This window comes from Schistocerca nitens, chromosome 5 (assembly GCF_023898315.1).
Source record: "Schistocerca nitens isolate TAMUIC-IGC-003100 chromosome 5, iqSchNite1.1, whole genome shotgun sequence".
NCBI classification, from domain to species: domain Eukaryota; kingdom Metazoa; phylum Arthropoda; class Insecta; order Orthoptera; family Acrididae; genus Schistocerca; species Schistocerca nitens.
The window spans coordinates 854,974,500-854,994,620 of NC_064618.1; the positions used below are offsets into that span (position 1 = coordinate 854,974,500).

General features: G+C 44.1%; 1 protein-coding gene across 1 annotated transcript in view; it reads right to left on the bottom strand.

Annotated features, from left to right (window-relative positions):
• LOC126259866 (serine/threonine-protein phosphatase 6 regulatory ankyrin repeat subunit C-like) overlaps positions 1-20,121 on the bottom strand; it is a 74,019-nt gene that overhangs the window by 13,742 nt on the left and 40,156 nt on the right. Inside the window, exons 5-6 of the mRNA XM_049956925.1 lie at positions 12,164-12,385; positions 1,241-1,451 (exon numbers count right to left, since the gene is read on the bottom strand). Coding sequence (XP_049812882.1) covers positions 1,241-1,451; positions 12,164-12,385 — 433 coding nt within the window. The remainder of the gene's footprint in view (positions 1-1,240; positions 1,452-12,163; positions 12,386-20,121) is intronic.

Consider the following 20,121-nt stretch of genomic DNA (forward strand, 5'->3'; position numbering starts at 1 on the left):
TGGTATCTGTTCTTTCCGACATGTCTGAAGGAACAGATACTATCTTCATATAGTTAAGGCTAACCGGTCATTGACCTCCTTCTTATGTGCGGATACACACAAATTGCCCAAACTCTTATGGGACTTGGTAAGATTGTCTGCCGCGAGCAATGAATGTAATGGGCAGGGGAACTACGAATGTAGTCTGTGGACATTAAGGTGGGACTGTGGGTGTCACAGGGAGTGTGCTAAGGATAAGTCCCTGCAGTTGCACTATCCTCTGTGCCCTCGGTGGCTCGGGTGGATAGAGCATCTGCCATGTGAGCAGGAGATCCCGGGTTCGAAACCCTGTCGGGGCACACATTTTCAACTGTCCCCACCGGAGTACATCAACGCCTGTCGACAGCTTAGGGTCTTTATTTAATTATCATTTCATGACAGCACTGAAGTCGCAAATGGCTGTGGTTTGGGGTCAGTGGGATTCATGTCACAGGGTGTCTCGCTCGGAGCTGTTGTTGAAGTAACTGATTTGTAAGAGTTCCTTGTGTTACTGTGGCGCTAGCTGCTGCTCAGATTGCTGCTGCAGATGCAGTGCGATGCGCCAGAGCCATACATGAACATGATGGTCTTGCCTCTCGATAGTGCCTCATGGCTGTCCAGAACCAGGTTTTCTTGAGGCCATACATTCTCCTGACCACCACTGCCCATAATAATATACAGCGGCTAAATTCCTGCAAAGCATTTCTGCAGTATCGCAGAAGGAATATCTAGCTTCTCGTAGCGCTATTACACGACTTCGTTCAGACTCAATGAGGTGTTGGCAATGGCGTCTTTGTCGCCTTAAAGGCGTTCTTGACTAACATCAACTCACCACGTTCAATCGCAAAGGCAAGTAACGGCCGTTACAATTACTATGTGTGTTTAAAGGAAACCTGATTGGTATCCTCTTAGTAGCACTACTAACGCCACTCTTATGTGACTGGCGCGAAATTTGAGTGGACATCGTCTTTCAGATGTAAAAACACACCTACGAGCTTTCGTTTATGCTGTACAACTCCTTCTTCGTGTTGTAATTTTTTTTCCACCCCGTGTAATTGAATGTCCTCTTCCAGACCTCTTCCACTGACCCAAGAATTTGTCTCAAGATCTTATTTCGCTAATCTCTAATTTTGTGTTTAATGCTGTAACGCGGTAAAGGTGCGCGACAGAAAGCAGCAGCGCCCGCGCCCGCTCCTGTCGCGGCCTCCGCGCGCCAGCTCACCTGGCGACGTCGTGGCGTTCGTCGGCGCAGGCGGCGTGCAGAGGCGTGCGGCCCCTGAGGTCGCGCGCGCCCGCCTCCACCCCAGCGGCGCCTAGCAGGGCCTGCGTCGTCCTCTCGTCGGCCGCGTCGTGCAGAGGTTGGCGGCCCTGCGCGTCGCGCGCGCGCACGTCCGCTCCGTACTGCAGCAGCAGCTCGCACACCTCGCTGCTCCCTGCACACGCGTTATCCTCTTTGCACACTCACTGCATTTTCCCAGTATCCTACCAACGATTCAAAGTCTGTCAACATCTTTACCTACGACTGAGGCAATGTGATCATTTTATATCGTACCTCTACAAAGCAGATTTAGAGAAGACATTTGACAATGTGGAGAGGAATACACACTCATATTTTTAAGTTATAGGAATAAAATAGAGGCCGAAAGATTCTCTATTCGTGCAGAAACCAGACTGTAGTTACAAGTGTGGAAGGATGTGAACGAGAAGCAGCAGTAGAGGAGGAAGGGAGGCAGTGTTGTAGCCTATCTTTGACGTTACGTTTGTCAAGCAGGAAAGTAAATCGAGGAAAAATATGGAAAGGGAATTAAATGTGAGGGAGAAGAAATAAAACTGTGAGGCTTTCCGATGACACTGCAGTTGTGTCAGAGACAGCAAAGGGCAAGAAAGAACAGTTGAATGAAATGGAAGTAGTGGGGCTGTGTACGTTCACACACAGCCGTTACTGTTGACACATTTCCTTCCATCCTGCGCAATGCTAACAGGTTTCTCCCCTCCTGCTCCTCCCCCAACCCAATAAAATAAGAGAGTTGTCTTGTGTCATAAAATGGTGGGAAATTCAAGAAGTGGTGGGAAATCCAAAATAGCCCAATTCTTCTACAGGATTTCTTCCATTTCTATTGTATCACAACTCACAGTCCACTGTCCTGGGTGTGAACTGGCAGGAATTCCTAGATGGGCACTTATTCTACTGGTTCGAGATCCAATATGGTGGAACTGAAAATTCGGCCACAGTCCTGTGACATCGTAGTTCAAGATGGCCAACCTGGGAATATCAGCGCAGCCTCACGCAGGTAAGTAACGAGCATCCCTAAACTTGCAACTATTCATTTCCAACAACTTTTAAGTGTAGTACAACTACACAATTTCAACAACTTTTGAAGAAAACCATCGAAACACACATGTAGATTAACATAAATACAAGACTTTTAATGTGTAAACAATTACCACTATTCGTGTGTTCTAGGATACGATAGGACAGGAACATTTATTTATTCAAACGTTGTGGTCCAAGTGTTGAGCCACATGTCGTGATCCTTGTCGTAACAGCACCAACCATCACAAAGTTCAGAAGCCCCCCCACATGTTGCCTAAGTTGTTTCAGCTGCACTGTACAAGTTCGCCGGGAAGTTCTTGCGCATCCTCCATACAGTCCAGATCTCTCCCCATGCTGTTTCCACGTTTTTGGAAACCCGAGGAAAGACAATTCGTGGCCATCGATTTGCTTCCGATGCAGAGTTGCACACCTGGGTAAATCATGTTTCCTTGTGAAACTGCCAACATTCTTCCTTGAAGAAGTTGACCATCTTGCCACACAGCGGAATAAATACAGTGTGTTTGAAAAAGAACTCCCTAGTTTTAATGTGTCCTACAATCTGTACAAAGTGATATACACTATTCTAGTTGGTGGTGTTTGATTCATCAACTCTCCAAGTTTGGCTCTCCTGCAGTTGGCAGGTCTGCTTGACCTAGAGATGGCACCAGTGCTGCTTTTTTCCTCCGTTCCCTTAGTTCAATCCAGCTCTGCATGCAGTGCAGTGCAGAGCAATTCCGTGACAGCGTGTACTCCACGACAGAAAGCATTGTGTTTTATTCGGCTTGTGAAAACAGACACTTATAACAGTGCAACGCAGTTTTAGACGTCAGTATGGCGGTGAACCATCTACAGCAAAAACTATCCGTCGTTGGGTAAAGTCATTCAAGGAAACCGGTAGTGTTTTAAAAGCAAAATCACCAGGTAGATCAAGAACTTCTGAAGATGTTGTTGAACAGATCCGTATTTCGTGTGTTCGCTGCCCAAAGAAGTCACGGGCCAGATGTAGTCTACAATTAGGAGTGCCTATAGGTACTGTGTATGATGTTGTGTGTAAAAGACTTAAGTTGTGGGCCTACAAATTGCAACTGTTACATGAAATAAAACCTACTGATAAAATCGAAAGGTATGAGTTTGCTGCTGACTTTCTACACAGAATTGATGATGATGTGAATTTTTAAAAAAAGATTCTCTTTTCTGATGAGGTTAGATTTCATGTCAGTGGAACAGTTAATCGTCATAACTGTAGAATTTGGGGGGGGGGGGGGGCAGAGCATACACACGAAGTCATTCAGCAACAACGTGACTCTCTCAAAGTTAATGTCTGGTCCGATTTGATGGGAGATCATTTTTGTAGAAAAGCAATAAACTGGGACATATACTGCGATATGTTTACAGAGACGTCTTTCCCCAATTGGACGATATCGAGGAGGAAAAGGGACATATGTTTTTCCTACAAGATGGCGCCCCAACGCATTATAGTAAACGTGTGTGCGGTTCTTGACACTCGCTTTCCAGGATAGGCAGGGCTGGCCCAATACCTTGGCCACCACGAAGCCCAGACTTAACCTCACTGGAATTTTTGTTTTGGGGCCACATAAAAAATGTTGTGTACAGTGAAAAGATCAGACACATCAATCATTTACGGGAAAGAATCGTCGTGGCAGTTGGGACAGTTACATCAGAAATATTGGTGAATACGTGGCCGGAAGTGGAATATCATCTCAATGTGTGCAGGGCAACAGATGGATCCCACGTTGATGTCTACCAACATTAAACAAATGGTTCAAATGGCTCTGAGCACTATGGGTCTTAATTTCTGAGGTCATCAGTCCACTAGAACTTAGAACTACTTAAACCGAACTAACCTAAGGACATCACACACATCCATGCCAGAGGCAGGATTCGAACCTGCGACCGTAGCGGTCGCGCGGTTCCAGACTGTAGCGCCTAGAACCACTCGGCTACCCCGGCCGGCTGTGGCCATCATTTTCACCTAATCTCACCATACTTGATTTCTTTTTGTAGGACCATATGATACACTAAGTCATCAAAAGTATCCGGACACCCCCAAAAAAGTACATTTTTCATATTATGTACATTGTGCTGCCATCTACTGCCAGGTACTCCATATTAGCGACCTCAGCAGTCATTAGACATCGTAAGAGAAGAATGTTGTCAGGTGATTGGGTGTCACTTGTGTCATACGTCTGTAAGCGAGATTTCCACACGCCTAAACATCCCTAGGTGCACTGTTTCCGATATGATAGTGAAGCGGAAACGTGAAGGGACGCGCACAACACAAAAGCGTACAGGCCGACCTCGTCTGTTGACTGACAGAGACCGCCGACAGTTGAAGAGGGTTGTAATGTGTAATAGGCAGACATCTGTCCAGATCATCACACAGGAATTCCAAACTGCATCAACTGCATCGGGATCCACTGCAAGTACTATGACAGTTAGGCGGGAGGTGAGAAAATTTGGGTTTCACGGTCGAGCGGCTGCTCATAAGCCACACATTACGCTAGTAAATGCCAGACGATGCGTCGCTTGGTGCAAGGAATGTAAACATTGGACGACTGAACAGTGGAAAAACGTTGTGTGGAGTGACGAATCACGGTGCACAATGTGGCGATCCGATCGCAGGGTGTGGGTATGGCTAATGCCCAGTGAATGTCATCTGCCAGTGTGTGTAGTGCGAACAGTAAAATTCGGAGGCGGTGGTGTTATGGTGTGTTCGTGTTTTCCATAAATAGGGCTTGCACCCCTTGTTGTTTTGCGTGGCACTATCACAGCACAGGCCTACACTGATGTTTTAAGTACCTTTTTGCTTCCGACTGTTGAAGAGCGATTCGGCGATGGCGATTGCATCCTTCAACACGATCGAGCACCTGTTCATGATGCACGGCCTGTGGCGGAGTGGTTACACGACAGTAACATCCCTGTAATGGACTGGCCTGCACAGAGTCCTGACCCGAATCCTACAGATCACTTTTGGAATGTTTTGGAACGTCGACTTCGTGGCAGGCCTCACCGACCGACATCGATACCTCTCCTCAGTGCAGCACTCCGTGAAGAATGGGCTGCCATCCCTCAAGAAACCTTCCAGCACCTGATTGAGCGTATGCCTGCGACTGGAAGCTGTCATCATGGCTAAGGGTGGAAGGGTGGGCCGACACCAAATTGAATTCCAGCATTGCCGATGGACGGCACCACGAACTTGTAAGTCATTTTCAGCCAGGTGTCCGGATAATTTTGATCACATAGTGTATGTGAAAAGTCTTGAGTACCAGAGGCCTGTAGAGATTGAAGAGCATCTCGTGGCCTAAATTCTTGCTGCCTGCGACACTGTTCAAACAACATCGGGGATGTTAGAACTCTTGAGTGACGATACCATGCCTGTATTGACGCTGGGGGGACCATTTTGAACAACTGCTGTAAATATAGCGGCTTGTGAAACTTGTGGAGGTTATGGAACTCGTTGTTACTGCAAGTAGATTTAGAATTTACGCCACCTCTGACATCAGGTTGTATGCGCCGTTACTATAGTTGCAGTCACGAACACAGGCGGTCGAGTTTAGTCTCGTTTTGCGGACCGAAGTCACGCATACTCCGACAGCCAGTGAACGTTCAGTAGTGTTCTGAGCGCTCTGCTCTGAATTCCTCAGCTAATGAGAGCATTAAATGTGATCGTAGCAAGTTGTTCAGTGAATTTCTATTTCATTCGTTGAGAGTTGTCATCACTGATGGTGGTATGAGTGATAAATTCTGCGTAAGCAAGGGAGAGACATAGTTGGCAGGATGTACGCTTCCTTCAAGCGAAAAGCACGCGCGTGCGCGGACCGCAACTGTCGCTCGGAATCGTCAATAATGTCGATCTCGTCCGTGCCTCGACATTCGAGAACCACCATCGTTCGTGGATCGGACTGTAGTTCGTGAACAGGGGAAATTATCTGAGGGTATTGAGGAGTGCTGATCGTGAAATCTGTAAGTCAGGATTAGGAAGTTGGGACCCTTAGTCTGAACACTGCTTGAAGTAGGGGGGGGGGGGGTTCATTTCCAGACTAGAGTCCCTTACCTGAAAGGTAGGAGTATGTAGAGGGCCTATACAAGGGCGATGTACTCTTGAGGGCAGTGTTATAGAAATGGAAGAGGATGTAGATGAAGATGAAATGGGAGATATGATACTGCGTAAAGAGTTTGATAGAGCACTGAAAGACCTAAGTCGAAACAAGGCCCCGGGAGTAGACAACATTCCATTAAAACTACTGACGGCCTTGGGAGAGCCTGTCCTGACAGAACTCTACCATCTGGTGAGCAAGATGTAAGAGACAGGTGAAATACCATCAGACTTCAAGACGAATATAATAATTCCAATCCCAAAGAAAGCAGGCGTTGACAGATGTGAAAATTACCGAACTACCAGTTTAATAAGTCACGGCTGCGAAATACTAACACGAATTCTTTACAGACGAATGGAAAAACTGGTAAGAGCCGACCTCGGAGAAGATCAGTTTGGATTCCGCAGAAATGTTGGAACACGTGAGGCAATACTGACCCTACGACATATCTTAGAAAATAGATTAAGGAAAGGCAAACCTACATTTCTAGCATTTGTAGACTTAGAGAAAGCTTTTGACAACGTTGACTGGAATACTCTCTTTCAAATTCTGAAGGTTGTAAGTAGGCTGTTTAGGTTTTTTTTATTGGTAACGCCACCTCTGTATGAAAATCACTGGCTGTGCTGTGTGCAGTCTGTGGCTGCTTTGCATTGTTGTAATACTCGCCATTGTAGTGTTAGGCAGCTGGCTGTGAACAGCGCGTAGCGTTGCGCAGTTGGAGGTGAGCCGCCAGCAGTGGTGGATGTGGGGAGAGAGATGGCGGAGTTTTGTAATTTGTCATGAACTGCTATATATATTATGACTATTAAGGTAAATACAGTGTTTGTTCTCTATTAATATCTTTCATTTGCTAACTATCCCTATCAGTAGTTAGTGCCTTCCATAGTTTGAATCTTTTATTTAGCTGGCAGTAGTGGCGCTTGCTGTATTGCAGTAGCTTGAGTAGCGAAGATTTTTGTGAGGTAAGTGATTTGTGAAAGGTATAGTTTAATGTTAGTCAGGGCCATTCTCTTGTAGAGATTATTGAAGGTCAGATTGCGTTGCGCTAAAAATATTGTGCGTCAGTTTAAGCACAGTCGTGCATAATTGTTCAAAAGGGGACGTTTCATATGTCGACCCTTAGCCTAGGATACCTCACTGGAATCTTCTGATTTTTGTCTTGTAGTTTGTGTAATTAGTGTAGCTATTGTTTATTGCTAGCGCGTAATTATAGAGAGAATTTCCTTTGTAGTTGTAGTTTTTCATTGTTGTACAGTAAAACAGTTGTGGCATGCATGTAGATTTGCACCAAGTATTTCGCAGCTGCAATTAACTAGATATTATTTTCAGTGTTATGTTAATGTGTTCTCTTATTTTTGCTCTTCAAATTGTGTTTTTCTGTGTTGTCGTGTGAAATACTGTGACAATAATGGCGTGTGAGAAACGTAATACTAGGCTCCAAAGTAAACTGAGAAATGACAGTGAAAACGAAAGCAGTGTGTTAGCGCCACCGAGTAATGAATTAACTGATGTTCAAAGTAGTAATTTGGTAATTGTGCATAGGGAAATGGAGCGGGCGGCAAACAATGGCGTAGACAGTGAAACAATTAGTGAGCAGGGAAGCATTATCGATCGGTCGGTCGGCAACAGCTCGCCTCAGGAATCCGAAATGATAGGACATAATTTTGCAAATACTGTAGATTCAGGTTTTGCGTCCTCACCGTTTTCTCAAATGAGTCAAGACACATTTTCCGCTTGTCAAAATGTGAATGTTGCCGGTGCAAATTCACTGCCGAAAAGCGTAGAGAAACAGATTCCAGACACTAACACATTATTATTGCAATTAATGCAGCAAATGAAACAAAATCAGAGACAAACACAGCAACAGTTAGACACAATGGAACAACACCAGAGACAAACACAGCAAAAGCTTCAACAGTTAGACACAATGGAACAAAATCTTCAAAAGTTAGACACAGTGGAACAAAATCTTAAAAAGTTAGACACGACGCTTGAACAAACACTGTATTTACCTTAATAGTCATAATATATATAGCAGTTCATGACAAATTACAAAACTCCATCTCTCTCCCCACATCCACCACTGCTGGTGGCTCACCTCCAACTGCGCAACGCTACGCGCTATTCACAGCCAGCTGCATAACACTACAATGGCGAGCAGACTGCACACAGCACAGCCAGTGATTTTCATACAGAGGTGGCGTTACCAATTAAAAAAAAAACCTAAACAGCCTACTTACATAGATAATAATTTTTTTTTGAAAATGAGGGAGCACAAAAAGACATTTACCTTCACAGGAACTGCAATCATAGTTTTCTTTTCAAGTACTTGTTAATTTGTAGAATAAATTGTGATGCATCACTCTAGTGTTAAGATGTGACATAGGTATTAGACATGGCCATTTTTAGTGTAATACTTTTTCTACTTGAACTTTGTCATGTTTAGGTATAAGTTATGCTGTTTGCCAGGCATAGTGCTACTGAATTTTAATTTGTGTTACTCTGCTAAGCCAGATTTATTTTTCTTGTTTGCTGCTCATTGCCTTATATTAGTTGTAATATTGCATTTGCTTTGCTAATTTATGCTGCTTGCTTTGCCTTTTCTATTTTTTATCATTGTTGTTTGTGTTAATTGTTTTATGTGCTGCTGAATTGCCTCGTCCCTTAGTTTAGCATCTGAGCTCAGTAGATTTAAGTTAGCTTAAGAGGGGGTAGACTATATAAGAAACTAGTTGTGATGAATGGAAAGAAATGCATTGAAGGTATATGAAAACGTTTTGGGCCAAAATGAGTATTGTACAATGATCCGTAATTATTTTGAAAGAAATATGGTTAGAATACAGAAAGGAGGTATAGATAGGACTTTTTGGGAATAATGATGAACGAAGGGAGATCTCCAAGAACAAAAAAAGTTTTGTTCGCAAGATACTGCAGTAAAACAAACCCTGTCCTTTCCCTTTCTGTTATTACACTATGTGTATTTGTGTTTTTCCTGTCTTAATGTGTTTAGCTAATAAGAGTTATGTTGTAGAATTTTTCTAATAATATGTTATTTTCTTTGTAAAGATGTTTAGACATTATTTATTCTGTTTTGTTTTAATGCTCATGTGTGAAATTAATGTTTCGAAACTATTCTCACTATTTTATGTATTTACTTATCTCATAATTCCTGTAACACTGATGTATATGTTTATTTCTATTCTGTTGTAAAACCTGTACTACAAATGTTATCTGTATTGTTATGTCCTTTAATGATGTATTTTGTACCTTTGTAATTGTATTCTCATGTTATAAAATTGTAATTGACACCAGTTTATCAAACTAAGTAACTTGTAAGCATTCATTTCACTGCACACATTTCTGTTGGTCATAGTATATGGACAATATGTGAGAAGTAGGGACTGTCGGTGTTTTCACGTGTGTTAATAATTCAGCAAGGGACTGGTTAACAGCATTGCTGGTTCTCAGGACAATTCAAAAACTTTGTGAGTGCACAAGTGGTGGTTATGGACTTGCTATATTATCCGCAAGATTCTTCAATGGTGATTGTGCACCTGCACAGTCACAACAGATGGCTGCTGGCCATCTCTACAAGGACTACAGTGGGTCTGCATCTTTGATGACCCACCAGTACCATTATCTCTACAAGGACTACAGTGGGTCTACTGATGATCCATCAATACCATTATTTCTACAAGGACTGCAGTGGGTCAGCACCTCTGGTGGCCCACCAATACCGTAATCTCTACTAGGACTACAGTGGGTCTGCTCTGTGATGACCTACCCACCAATACTCTTCAAAACTTCGACTGACTCCGCTGTGGGTTTGCTCTGTTGTGGCCCATTACCTGTCAGCATGTCAAGAGTCAGCACTGTCTTTCCGTTGGAAGGACAACGCTACTTCTTCAAGACTGCATGGAAATCCACTACTTCCGTGAGCATTTTCTTTTACTGCTCAGACTTTGAGAAAAACACTACTATTTTACTGTGATAAACAATCAGGACTGTCGTTATGGACTGTGAGAAAATTTTAGCTTTTGACCAACATTGTATCGATAAGTGTGTGCATTTGATTTCTTTGTTATTGTAATTATGAAAATTTTTTTCAAATCTGTATTGGGCACTGCCCAAACCGATTTGTAAAATTTTTTGTGGGGAGCATGGGGGCTATGTAAGTAGGCTGCTTAGGTTTTTTTTATTGGTAACGCCACCTCTGTATGAAAATCACTGGCTGTGCTGTGTGCAGTCTGTGGCTGCTTTGCATTGTTGTAATACTCGCCATTGTAGTGTTAGGCAGCTGGCTGTGAACAGCGCGTAGCGTTGCGCAGTTGGAGGTGAGCCGCCAGCAGTGGTGGATGTGGGGAGAGAGATGGCGGAGTTTTGTAATTTGTCATGAACTGCTATATATATTATGACTATTAAGGTAAATACAGTGTTTGTTCTCTATTAATATCTTTCATTTGCTAACTATCCCTATCAGTAGTTAGTGCCTTCCATAGTTTGAATCTTTTATTTAGCTGGCAGTAGTGGCGCTTGCTGTATTGCAGTAGCTTGAGTAGCGAAGATTTTTGTGAGGTAAGTGATTTGTGAAAGGTATAGTTTAATGTTAGTCAGGGCCATTCTCTTGTAGAGATTATTGAAGGTCAGATTGCGTTGCGCTAAAAATATTGTGCGTCAGTTTAAGCACAGTCGTGCATAATTGTTCAAAAGGGGACGTTTCAAGGTGGCAGGGGTAAAATACAGGGAACGAAAGGCTATTTACAATTTGTACAGAAAGCAGATGGCAGTTATAAGAGTCGAGGGGCATGAAAGGGAAGCAGTGGTTGGGAAGGGAGTGAGACAAGGTTGTAGCCTATCCCCGATGTTATTCAAAAGCAATAAAGGAAACAAAAGAAAAGTTCAGAGTAGGTATTAAAATCCATGGAGAAGAAATAAAAACTTTGAGGTTCGCCGATGACATTATATGAAAATCAACAAAAGCAAAGCGAGGATAATGGAATGTAGTCGAATTAGGTCGGGTGATGCTGGGGGAATTAGATTAGGAAATGAAACACTTAAAGTAGTAAAGGAGTTTTGCTATTTGGGGAGCAAAATAACTGACGATGGTCGAAGTAGAGAGGATATAAAATGTAGACTGACAATGGCAAGGAAAGCGTTTCTGAAGAAGAGAAATTTGTTAACATCGAGCAAAGATTTAAGTGTGAAAGTATTTGTATGGAGTGTAGCCATGTATGGAAGTGAAACGTGGACGATAAATAGTTTGGACAAGAAGAGAATAGAAGCTTTGGAAATGTGGTGCTACAGAAGAATGCTGGAGATTAGATTTGTAGATCATATAACTACTGAGGAGGTACTGAATAGGATTGGGGAGAAGAGGAGTTTGTGGCACAACTTGACTAGAAGAAGGGATCGGTTGGTAGGACATGTTCTGAGGCATCAAGGGATCACAAATTTAGCATTGGAAGGCAGCGTGGAGGGTAAAAATCGTAGAGGGAGACCAAGAGATGAATACACTAAGCAGATTCAGAAGGATGTAGGCTGCAGTAGGTACTGGGAGATGAAGAAGCTTGCACAGGATAGAGTAGCATGCAGAGCTGCATCAAACCAGCCTCAGGACTGAAGACCACAACAACAACAACCCTTCTCCTCCATCGCCGAGTGTTTGTGACGTCACTGTGCCGCATCGAGGACGGCCTCGTGTCAGAGAACTGACCTGCCGCGGCGGCGGCGTGCAGGGCGGTGCGGCCCCCCGCGTCTGCGGCTGCGGCGGGGAAGCCGTAGCACAGCAGCGCCTCGAAGACCCCCGCGTCGCCGCGGGTCGCAGCCCGGTGCAGCAGCCGCAGCCGCTGCGAGTCGTCGTCCAGCAGGTCGCCCGCCTCCACCAGCGTCCGCGCCGCCTGCGCGTCACACCGCTCGACGGCGCGCCACAGCGCGTCTGTGCTCGAACCGGCAGGGTAAACACTAATCTGGCATCCGTCATTGTTGTACATCGTTACAAAACTCTTACGTCAAAGGGAACGCCGCGAGAAGGAATTTGCCATCGTGAAAGGCTAATAGTAAATTCTTAATTCTTGTCTTACACAATATTCTAGAAAAATTTAAAATCGACGTTGTAGTGCACTATAATACGTGCTGGATGCACATGACAACACGTGATCGTCTCTCAACCTCTCAATGTTAGTCTCTGATACTCCATAGAACCTTATCAGCCTGAGTTACTGGCTCACAGATCAAGTAACTGCTGGTGTACTGCCCAACTGATGTATCGATACCACACTACTGGCCATTAAAATTTCTACACCAAGAAGAAATGCAGTCAAAGATTTTCTGTATCCAGAAAGGTCCGTACAGGACCTACAACATGCGGTCGTGCATTATCCTGCTGAAATGTAGGGTTTCGCAGGGATCGAATGAAGGGTAGAGCCACGGGTCGTAACACATCTGAAACGTAACGTCCACTGTTAAAAGTGGCGTCAGTGCGAACAACAGGTGACCGAGACGTGTAACCAATGGCACCCCATACCATCAAGCCGAGTGATACGCCAGTATGGCGGTGACGAATACACGCTTCCAATGTGCGTTCACCGCGATGTCGCCAGACACGGATGCGACCATCATGATACTGTAAACAGAGCCTGGATTGATCCGAAAAAATGACGTTTTGCCATTCGTGCACCCAGGTTCGTGGTTGAGTACACCATCGCAGGCGCTCATGTCTGTGATGCAGCGTCAAGGGTAACCGCAGCCATGGTCTCCGAGCTGATATTCCATGCTGCTGCAAACATCGTCGAACTGTTCGTGCAGATGGTTGTTGTCTTGCAAATGTCCCCATCTGTTGACTCAGGGATCAAGACGTGGCTGCACGATCCGTTACAGCCGTGCGGATAAGATGCCTGTCATCCCGACTGCTAGTGATACGAGGTCTTTGGAACCCAGCACGGCGTTCCGTATTACCCTCCTGAACCCACCGATTCCGTATTCTGCTAACAGTCATTGGATATCGACTAACGCGAGCAGCAGTGTCGCTGTACGATAAACCGCAATCGCGATAGGCTACAGTCCGACCTTTATCAAAGTCGGAAACGTGATGGTACGCATTTTTCCTCCTTACACGAGGCATCACAACAACGTTCCACCAGGCAACGCCGGTCAACTGCTGTTTGTGTATGAGGAATCGGTTGGAAACTTTCCTCATGCCAGCACGTTGTAGGTGTCGCCACTGGTGCCAACCTTGTGTGAATGCTCTGAAAAGCTAATCTTTGCATATCACAGCATCTTCTTCCTGTCGGTTAAATTTCGCGTCTGTAGCACGTCATCTTCGTGGTGTAGCAATTTTAATGGCCAGTAGTGTATTTAATGGGCCCAGGAAATGACCTGGGAGGGGCTCTGCAGACATCATGAGACTCTGACATAAAATGGGGGTGATACGCGATTACAAGAACTCAGCAAGAGAGTTCTCACAGCCTCTGTCACCTCAATTCTCCAACTTCCTACCTACACGTGATGCCCCTGTTAAGCCGAGCAACTCAGCGGAAGGTTGGGTAACCAACCCCACCGGGAAACTGAGTCGGTGAGCAGATAGGAGTTGGAGGACAGTGGAAGGCAACGGGAAACCACCACTGAACTATCCCAAGAGAACCCCATGGCTTCGCTCAGCTCAAAATGTTCCGGAGTTTCAAGTTCCCCGATCGGATCTCCGGGGGGGAACCAGGTTGAGAGGAGCTTCACGAAGAGTAAGATGGTGCAAAGAGAAGCACTGCATAGGAACATGGAATGTAAGATCCATGTATCAAGGAAAACTAGACATAGTGAAAAGAGAAATGGAGAAAATTAATATCGACATATTGGGAATAAGTGAAATGAGGTGGACTGGCATGGGAGAATTTGCTTCGGATGGCCATATGGTGTATTATTCTGGGCACGATAACAACAGAAGTAATGGAGTAGCCTTCATAGTTAGTGATAAAGTGAGAAAAGCTGTGATGGCATGCAAATATAAAAATGATAGAATGATGTCCATCAGACTTCAAGGTCAGCCCCTCAACATCACAGTAATTCAAGTTTATGCACCAACAACCGATGCTGAAAAGGAAATTATTGACCAGTTCTATGGAGATTTACAAGAATTACTACTGTCAACACCAAAAAAGGATATCGTCTTCATAGTTGGAGATTGGAATGCAAAAGTGGGAAATGAAGCTGTAGAAGGTATAACAGGGAAATATGGTCTTGGTACAACAAATGAAGCTGGACAGAGACTCCTAGAATTCTGCCAAGAAAATTCATTGATAATTACTAATACACTGCTTCAACTACCAAAACGACGCCTATATACCTGGACTTCGCCAGATGGCCAACACCGGAACAAAATTGGTTACATACTTTGTAATCAGAGGTGGAAGAGCGCGGTTCAGTCAGCTACAACAAGACCTGGGGCTGACTGCGGATCAGATCATGAGCTCCTGATTGCAAAATTTCGGCTGAAACTTCAGAATGTAGCAAAAAGTATCCCAACTTGCAGATACGACCTTAACTCTATACCCTCCGACTATGCTGTAGAGGTACAAAACAGATTTAATGTATTACAGCTGGAGGACAAAAGCTAGCAAGAGATGTGGACAGAAGTAGCTAATACTGTCAAGGAGGCCGCAGAGAAACACATTCCCAAGAAAAGGAACAGTAAGAAGGCTAGATGGCTATCAGTTGAGGCACTGCAAGTTGCAGAAGAACGAAGGAAAGCAAAAATCAAGGGAGATAGATCAGCTATGTTTGAATTAAATAAAGATTTTCAGAAATTAGCTAGAAGAGATAAAAATATATTCTTTAATGAACAGTGCAAGGAAGTTGAAGATAGTAACGTAATGGGGAAGACAAGAGATCTTTATAAGAAAATTACAGAAATTAAAGGTAAATTCCAGGCAAAAATTGGAATGATAAAAGATAGAAACGGGAAAGATCTGAGTGAGGCAGAGGATGTTAAGGAAAGATGGGCAGAATATGTAGAAGACCTATACAAGAAAGAACTGCATCATGACAGGGCTCCTACTGCTGATGTTAATGTTAATTTAGAACTAGAGCCAGATATTTTGGAGAGCGAAATCCAGTGGGCCCTTGAAAATATGGCTGATAACAAAACTAGTGGACATGATGAAATACCAGCAGAATTGTTTAAAGTCACTGGAAAAGATGCAGTGAAAGTGCTGCACGCAATATGTCAAAAAATATGGACCACGCAGCAGTGGCCAGAAGACTGGAAAAGATCAGTATTCATCCCCATTCCAAAGAAGAAAAGTTCTAAAGAATGCACAGATTACCGAACAATCGCACTTATTTCACATGCTAGCAAAGTTATGTTGAAAATCTTACAAAATAGACTTCGCCAATATCTAGATCGAGAGCTGCCAGAAGAACAAGCTGGATTTAGGAAAGGAAGAGGAACTAGAGATCAAATTGCTAACATTCGGTGGATTATGAAAAAAGCGAGAGAATTCCAGAAAGATGTGTACCTCTGCTTTATTGACTATGCCAAAGCCTTTGACTGCGTCGATCACAACAAATTATGGAACGTAATGAAAAACATGGGTGTACCAGATCACCTCATTCATCTGATACGGAGTTTATACCTTGACCAAGAAGCCACGGTGAGAACTATGTATGGAACAACGAAATGGATAAAGATTCAGAAAGGGGTCCGGCAAGGCTGCATACTGTCACCGTACTTATTCAATCTGTATGCAGAACATGTCATGAGGAATGCGAGGCTAGATGAAGGAGAAACAGGAATTAAAATAGCTGGAATAAATGTAAACAACCTCAGGTACGCGGATGATACTATCCTGTTGGCAGAAAGTGAAGAAGAATTGAGAACACTCTTACTGAAGGTGAAAGACGAAAGTGAAAAGGCCGGTCTTATGCTGAATGTGAAGAAAACGAAAATTATGGCAACTACACCTACCAATTCGTGGGATATAGCAGGAGAAACCATGGAGGTAGTGACCACATTCAGTTATCTCGGTTCCCAGATCTCTGCTGACGGCGACTGCAGCCATGAAATCCGGAGACGCCTGTTGCTCGGTAGACAGGCGATGTCAAACCTTGACAAGATTATAAGGTCCAGAGATATAACACTAGCAACAAAGATCCGTATTGTGAGGGCTATGGTCTTTCCAGTTGTGATGTATGGATGTGAGCCCTGGACCATTAGAAAGGCCGAGCGGCGAAGAATTGACTCCTTCGAATTGTGGTGTTGGAGGAAACTTCTTAGAGTTCCATGGACTGCAAAGAGAACCAACAGATCAATATTGGAGCAAATTAAACCAGATTTCTCCCTGGAAGGTCTAATGCTAAAACAAAAGCTGACCTACTTTGGACACACAATGCGAAGGCATGCCTCGCTGGAAAAAACATTAATGCTGGGGAAGATTGAAGGAACTAGAAGAAGAGGACGTCAGAGGATGAGATGGATCGATGGCATCACAGAAGCAATGTGTTCCAACCTGGAAGGTCTACGGGAGAAAGTGCAAGACAGGAAAAAGTGGCGTGATTTGGTTCATGGGGTCACGAAGAGTCGGAACCGACTAAACGAATAGAGAGAGAGAGTGTGTGTATTTAATTGTGAGGGTGTTTGTGTTTGCCTACATGCAAATGGTATGGGAGGTAACTGCACATAAGTCCCCTCTTACTAGCATACAGTCGATTCGTAATGCTCTATATGGTGCACAACTGGTACCAGCATGTCTCTCCATCGCTGACCATTAGCTGTGGCAGTGAAATGGTGTGTGCCAGTAGATTCCATGGAATCAGCTCAGGAAGATGGGCGACATAGGGGCTTGACGGAATGGCAGAAAGGAGCTGTCAAATTTGGACACTATGTATAAAGTTACCTGATAGTTCATGGATCAATGCGAGTTGTTCCATTCATTTTCAGGAAATGGTGTAGGCCTACTTCTCCCAGCTATGTAACAATGGCTGTGAAAAGATCCTGACAAGAGGCAGTGACAGGTGTCATGTGTCAACAACAACAATTATTGCCTAGCCTGGGAGGAGTTGCCGATGTCAGTAAATGCAGGTCCATATCGACCAGTTTCAGTGGGCACGTTGGGAAGGGAACTGCATGTTGCTGATTTTTTGAGTCAGATACATCGCAAATTCTAATGGCTCACAGTGGCATATAACGGTGAATCGCTGCAGAGGCTTTCGAGAGTAACTAGATGGGGCCGAGTACTGCAGTGTGATGAACTGTGGTTTTGTCTGATTTCAGACGATACAGGGCACAGAATGCACTGTGGTGTGTTTAAACTGCAGCGTGCGAAGGCTGTTTCAGGTGGGAAGTGATTCTGTGATGTTTTGGGAGAGTTTTTCGTAGCATGACTTGAGCCTACTCGTAGAGGTTACTGTGAACATGAAACAGGATGATTATGTCAACATTCTCACTCACCCACCCAGTTTTCCCCTTTCTTCTACATCTTTGTGATGAGAATGCTGTAGCAATTCCCGTCTTCCAAGATGGCTACAGACGTGTTTACAGACATACGTTTCCGGCTTGACGACCACACTGCATCTCGACTGACTTGTTAAGTCACCCAGTCTTGATTCCACATAAAATGTCTCTGACTACTTGGCACAGCAGGTGAAACACAGCAGTCAAGATCCCTACAATCTTGTAGTTCTAAGGGATCTAATCGTCCACGAGTGGCTTCAGCTGAATATGGCATATCTGAGGCACCTTGTGGACTCTTTTTCTCTTCAAGCTAAAGCCATCATCAAGGTTTGAGACGTGGAAGTGACCAAATTTCCGCACAATCTTCATAAATCTCAGAAAACCACTTTACCGCTGTGTACACATTCATACTGAAACAGCAGCTGACAAGTTGGTGGGAACTACAAACTCAGTCAAAGGCTGACATATAATTCTTCAAAAACTCACACAGCTACTTTGACTTCAATAACCTTGAAACACGTATGTATTCAGTGTATTCATTGACAGCGATGGCGAGGCATGACAGAATCTCTGACCAGACAGTTTTTTATCGTTGCTAGTCTGCGCTTGAGCGCGCGAGAGCTCAGTTGCGAGTTGGACTCAGTGGAAGTTGCGTATAGGGAGTCGCGAGGAACAGTTGTGAGTTGGACTGTGTCGGTAGTTGTGTGTGAGGAGTCGGCAGTAGCAGTAGCGAGTGGACGGTTGTAGTGAGCGGGCGTCGACATGGGTCTCTGGTCACGGTTCTGGACGAGGTATATTGTTATCAAAGGCAATGAAGCAGCATTGCGCTCAGCTAATAACATATGTTAATTGTAATTAATTTGTTCAAGAATTGCCCCAATAATAATTTTCTTTTAAAGTAACTGTTTTAAACAAAAAGATTCATTTCAAGTTAAATAATATTTCCTATGCATTCCCTCCAAGAATCAAAATTAAACATGGGCCAGCATTGCACGAAGCTGTGCCATAAAATAAGAGCAGATATAGATGCAGTTTTACTGAGGTAAGAATTTTGGTTTCTCTATTCAGGTACAATTATTGCACAGGGCCGGAGGTCAGCGGAGCTGCCCTTATAAAATTTATCAGGTTCATCTTAACGTTAATTTTGTGGGGACTTAACATTTTTGCACATTTTTATATAATCATTGACTTTTTATTATTTTCACGGGGAGGTTACAACCTGGTAGTCTGCAGCCCAATCGCTGGTTCGGCCAATAGGGTTCTGATGTGCAATGTCACCTAATCTATTACATCTGACATCTGGTAGATGCATCATAGGTTTTCTTCCAGCAGCTAGTAATTTCCTTGCTACCTACTTTTACATTTGTGTATAAGTTTATACATCCTTGCTATTCAGATAGGTAGGTCAAGCTCCTCATTCTTCGTCATATCTTATGATCATCAGCAAAGTATCTTAGTATGAACATCTCAAGTTAAACCTGAAAGGATTCTATTTTCACTGTGATGTACAGATTCCCTCACACGGAAATATGTGAAATTACAGATATGTTGTGCGCCTGGCTAGAGGTACTCGGCAATTTCACGAGAGGTCGTCACTACGCAGGCACAACTACTTGCGTGGCTCCTTCTCAGTTCTGAGCCGCTAATTGCGACTGTACAGGGTGATTCAAAAAGAATACCACAACTTTAGGAATTTAAAACTCTGCAACGACAAAAGGCAGAGCTAAGCACTATCTGTCGGGGAATTAAGGGAGCTATAAAGTTTCATTTGGTTGTACATTTGTTCGCTTGAGGCGCTGCTGAGTAGGCGTCAGCGTCAGTTGATGCTAAGACGGCGACCGCTAACAGAAAGCTTTTTGCGTTATTGAGTACGGCAGAAGTGAATCGACGACAGTTGTTCAGCGTGCATTTCGAACGAAGTATGGTGTTAAACCTCCTGATAGGTGGTGTATTAAACGTTGGTATAAACAGTTTACAGAGAATGGGTGTTTGTGCAAAGGGAAAAGTTCTGGACGGCCGAGAACGAGTGATGAAAATGTAACACGCATCCAGCAAGCATTTGTTCGCAGCCCAGGAAAATCGACTCGCAGAGCTAGCAGAGAGCTGCAGATTCCACATCAACTGTATGGAGAGTCCTACGAAAAAGGTTAGTTATGAAACCTGAACGTCAACTACCCGAGGCGATGGATCGGCCGCCAGGCAGCCCGTGACAGAGCACTTCATCACTGGCC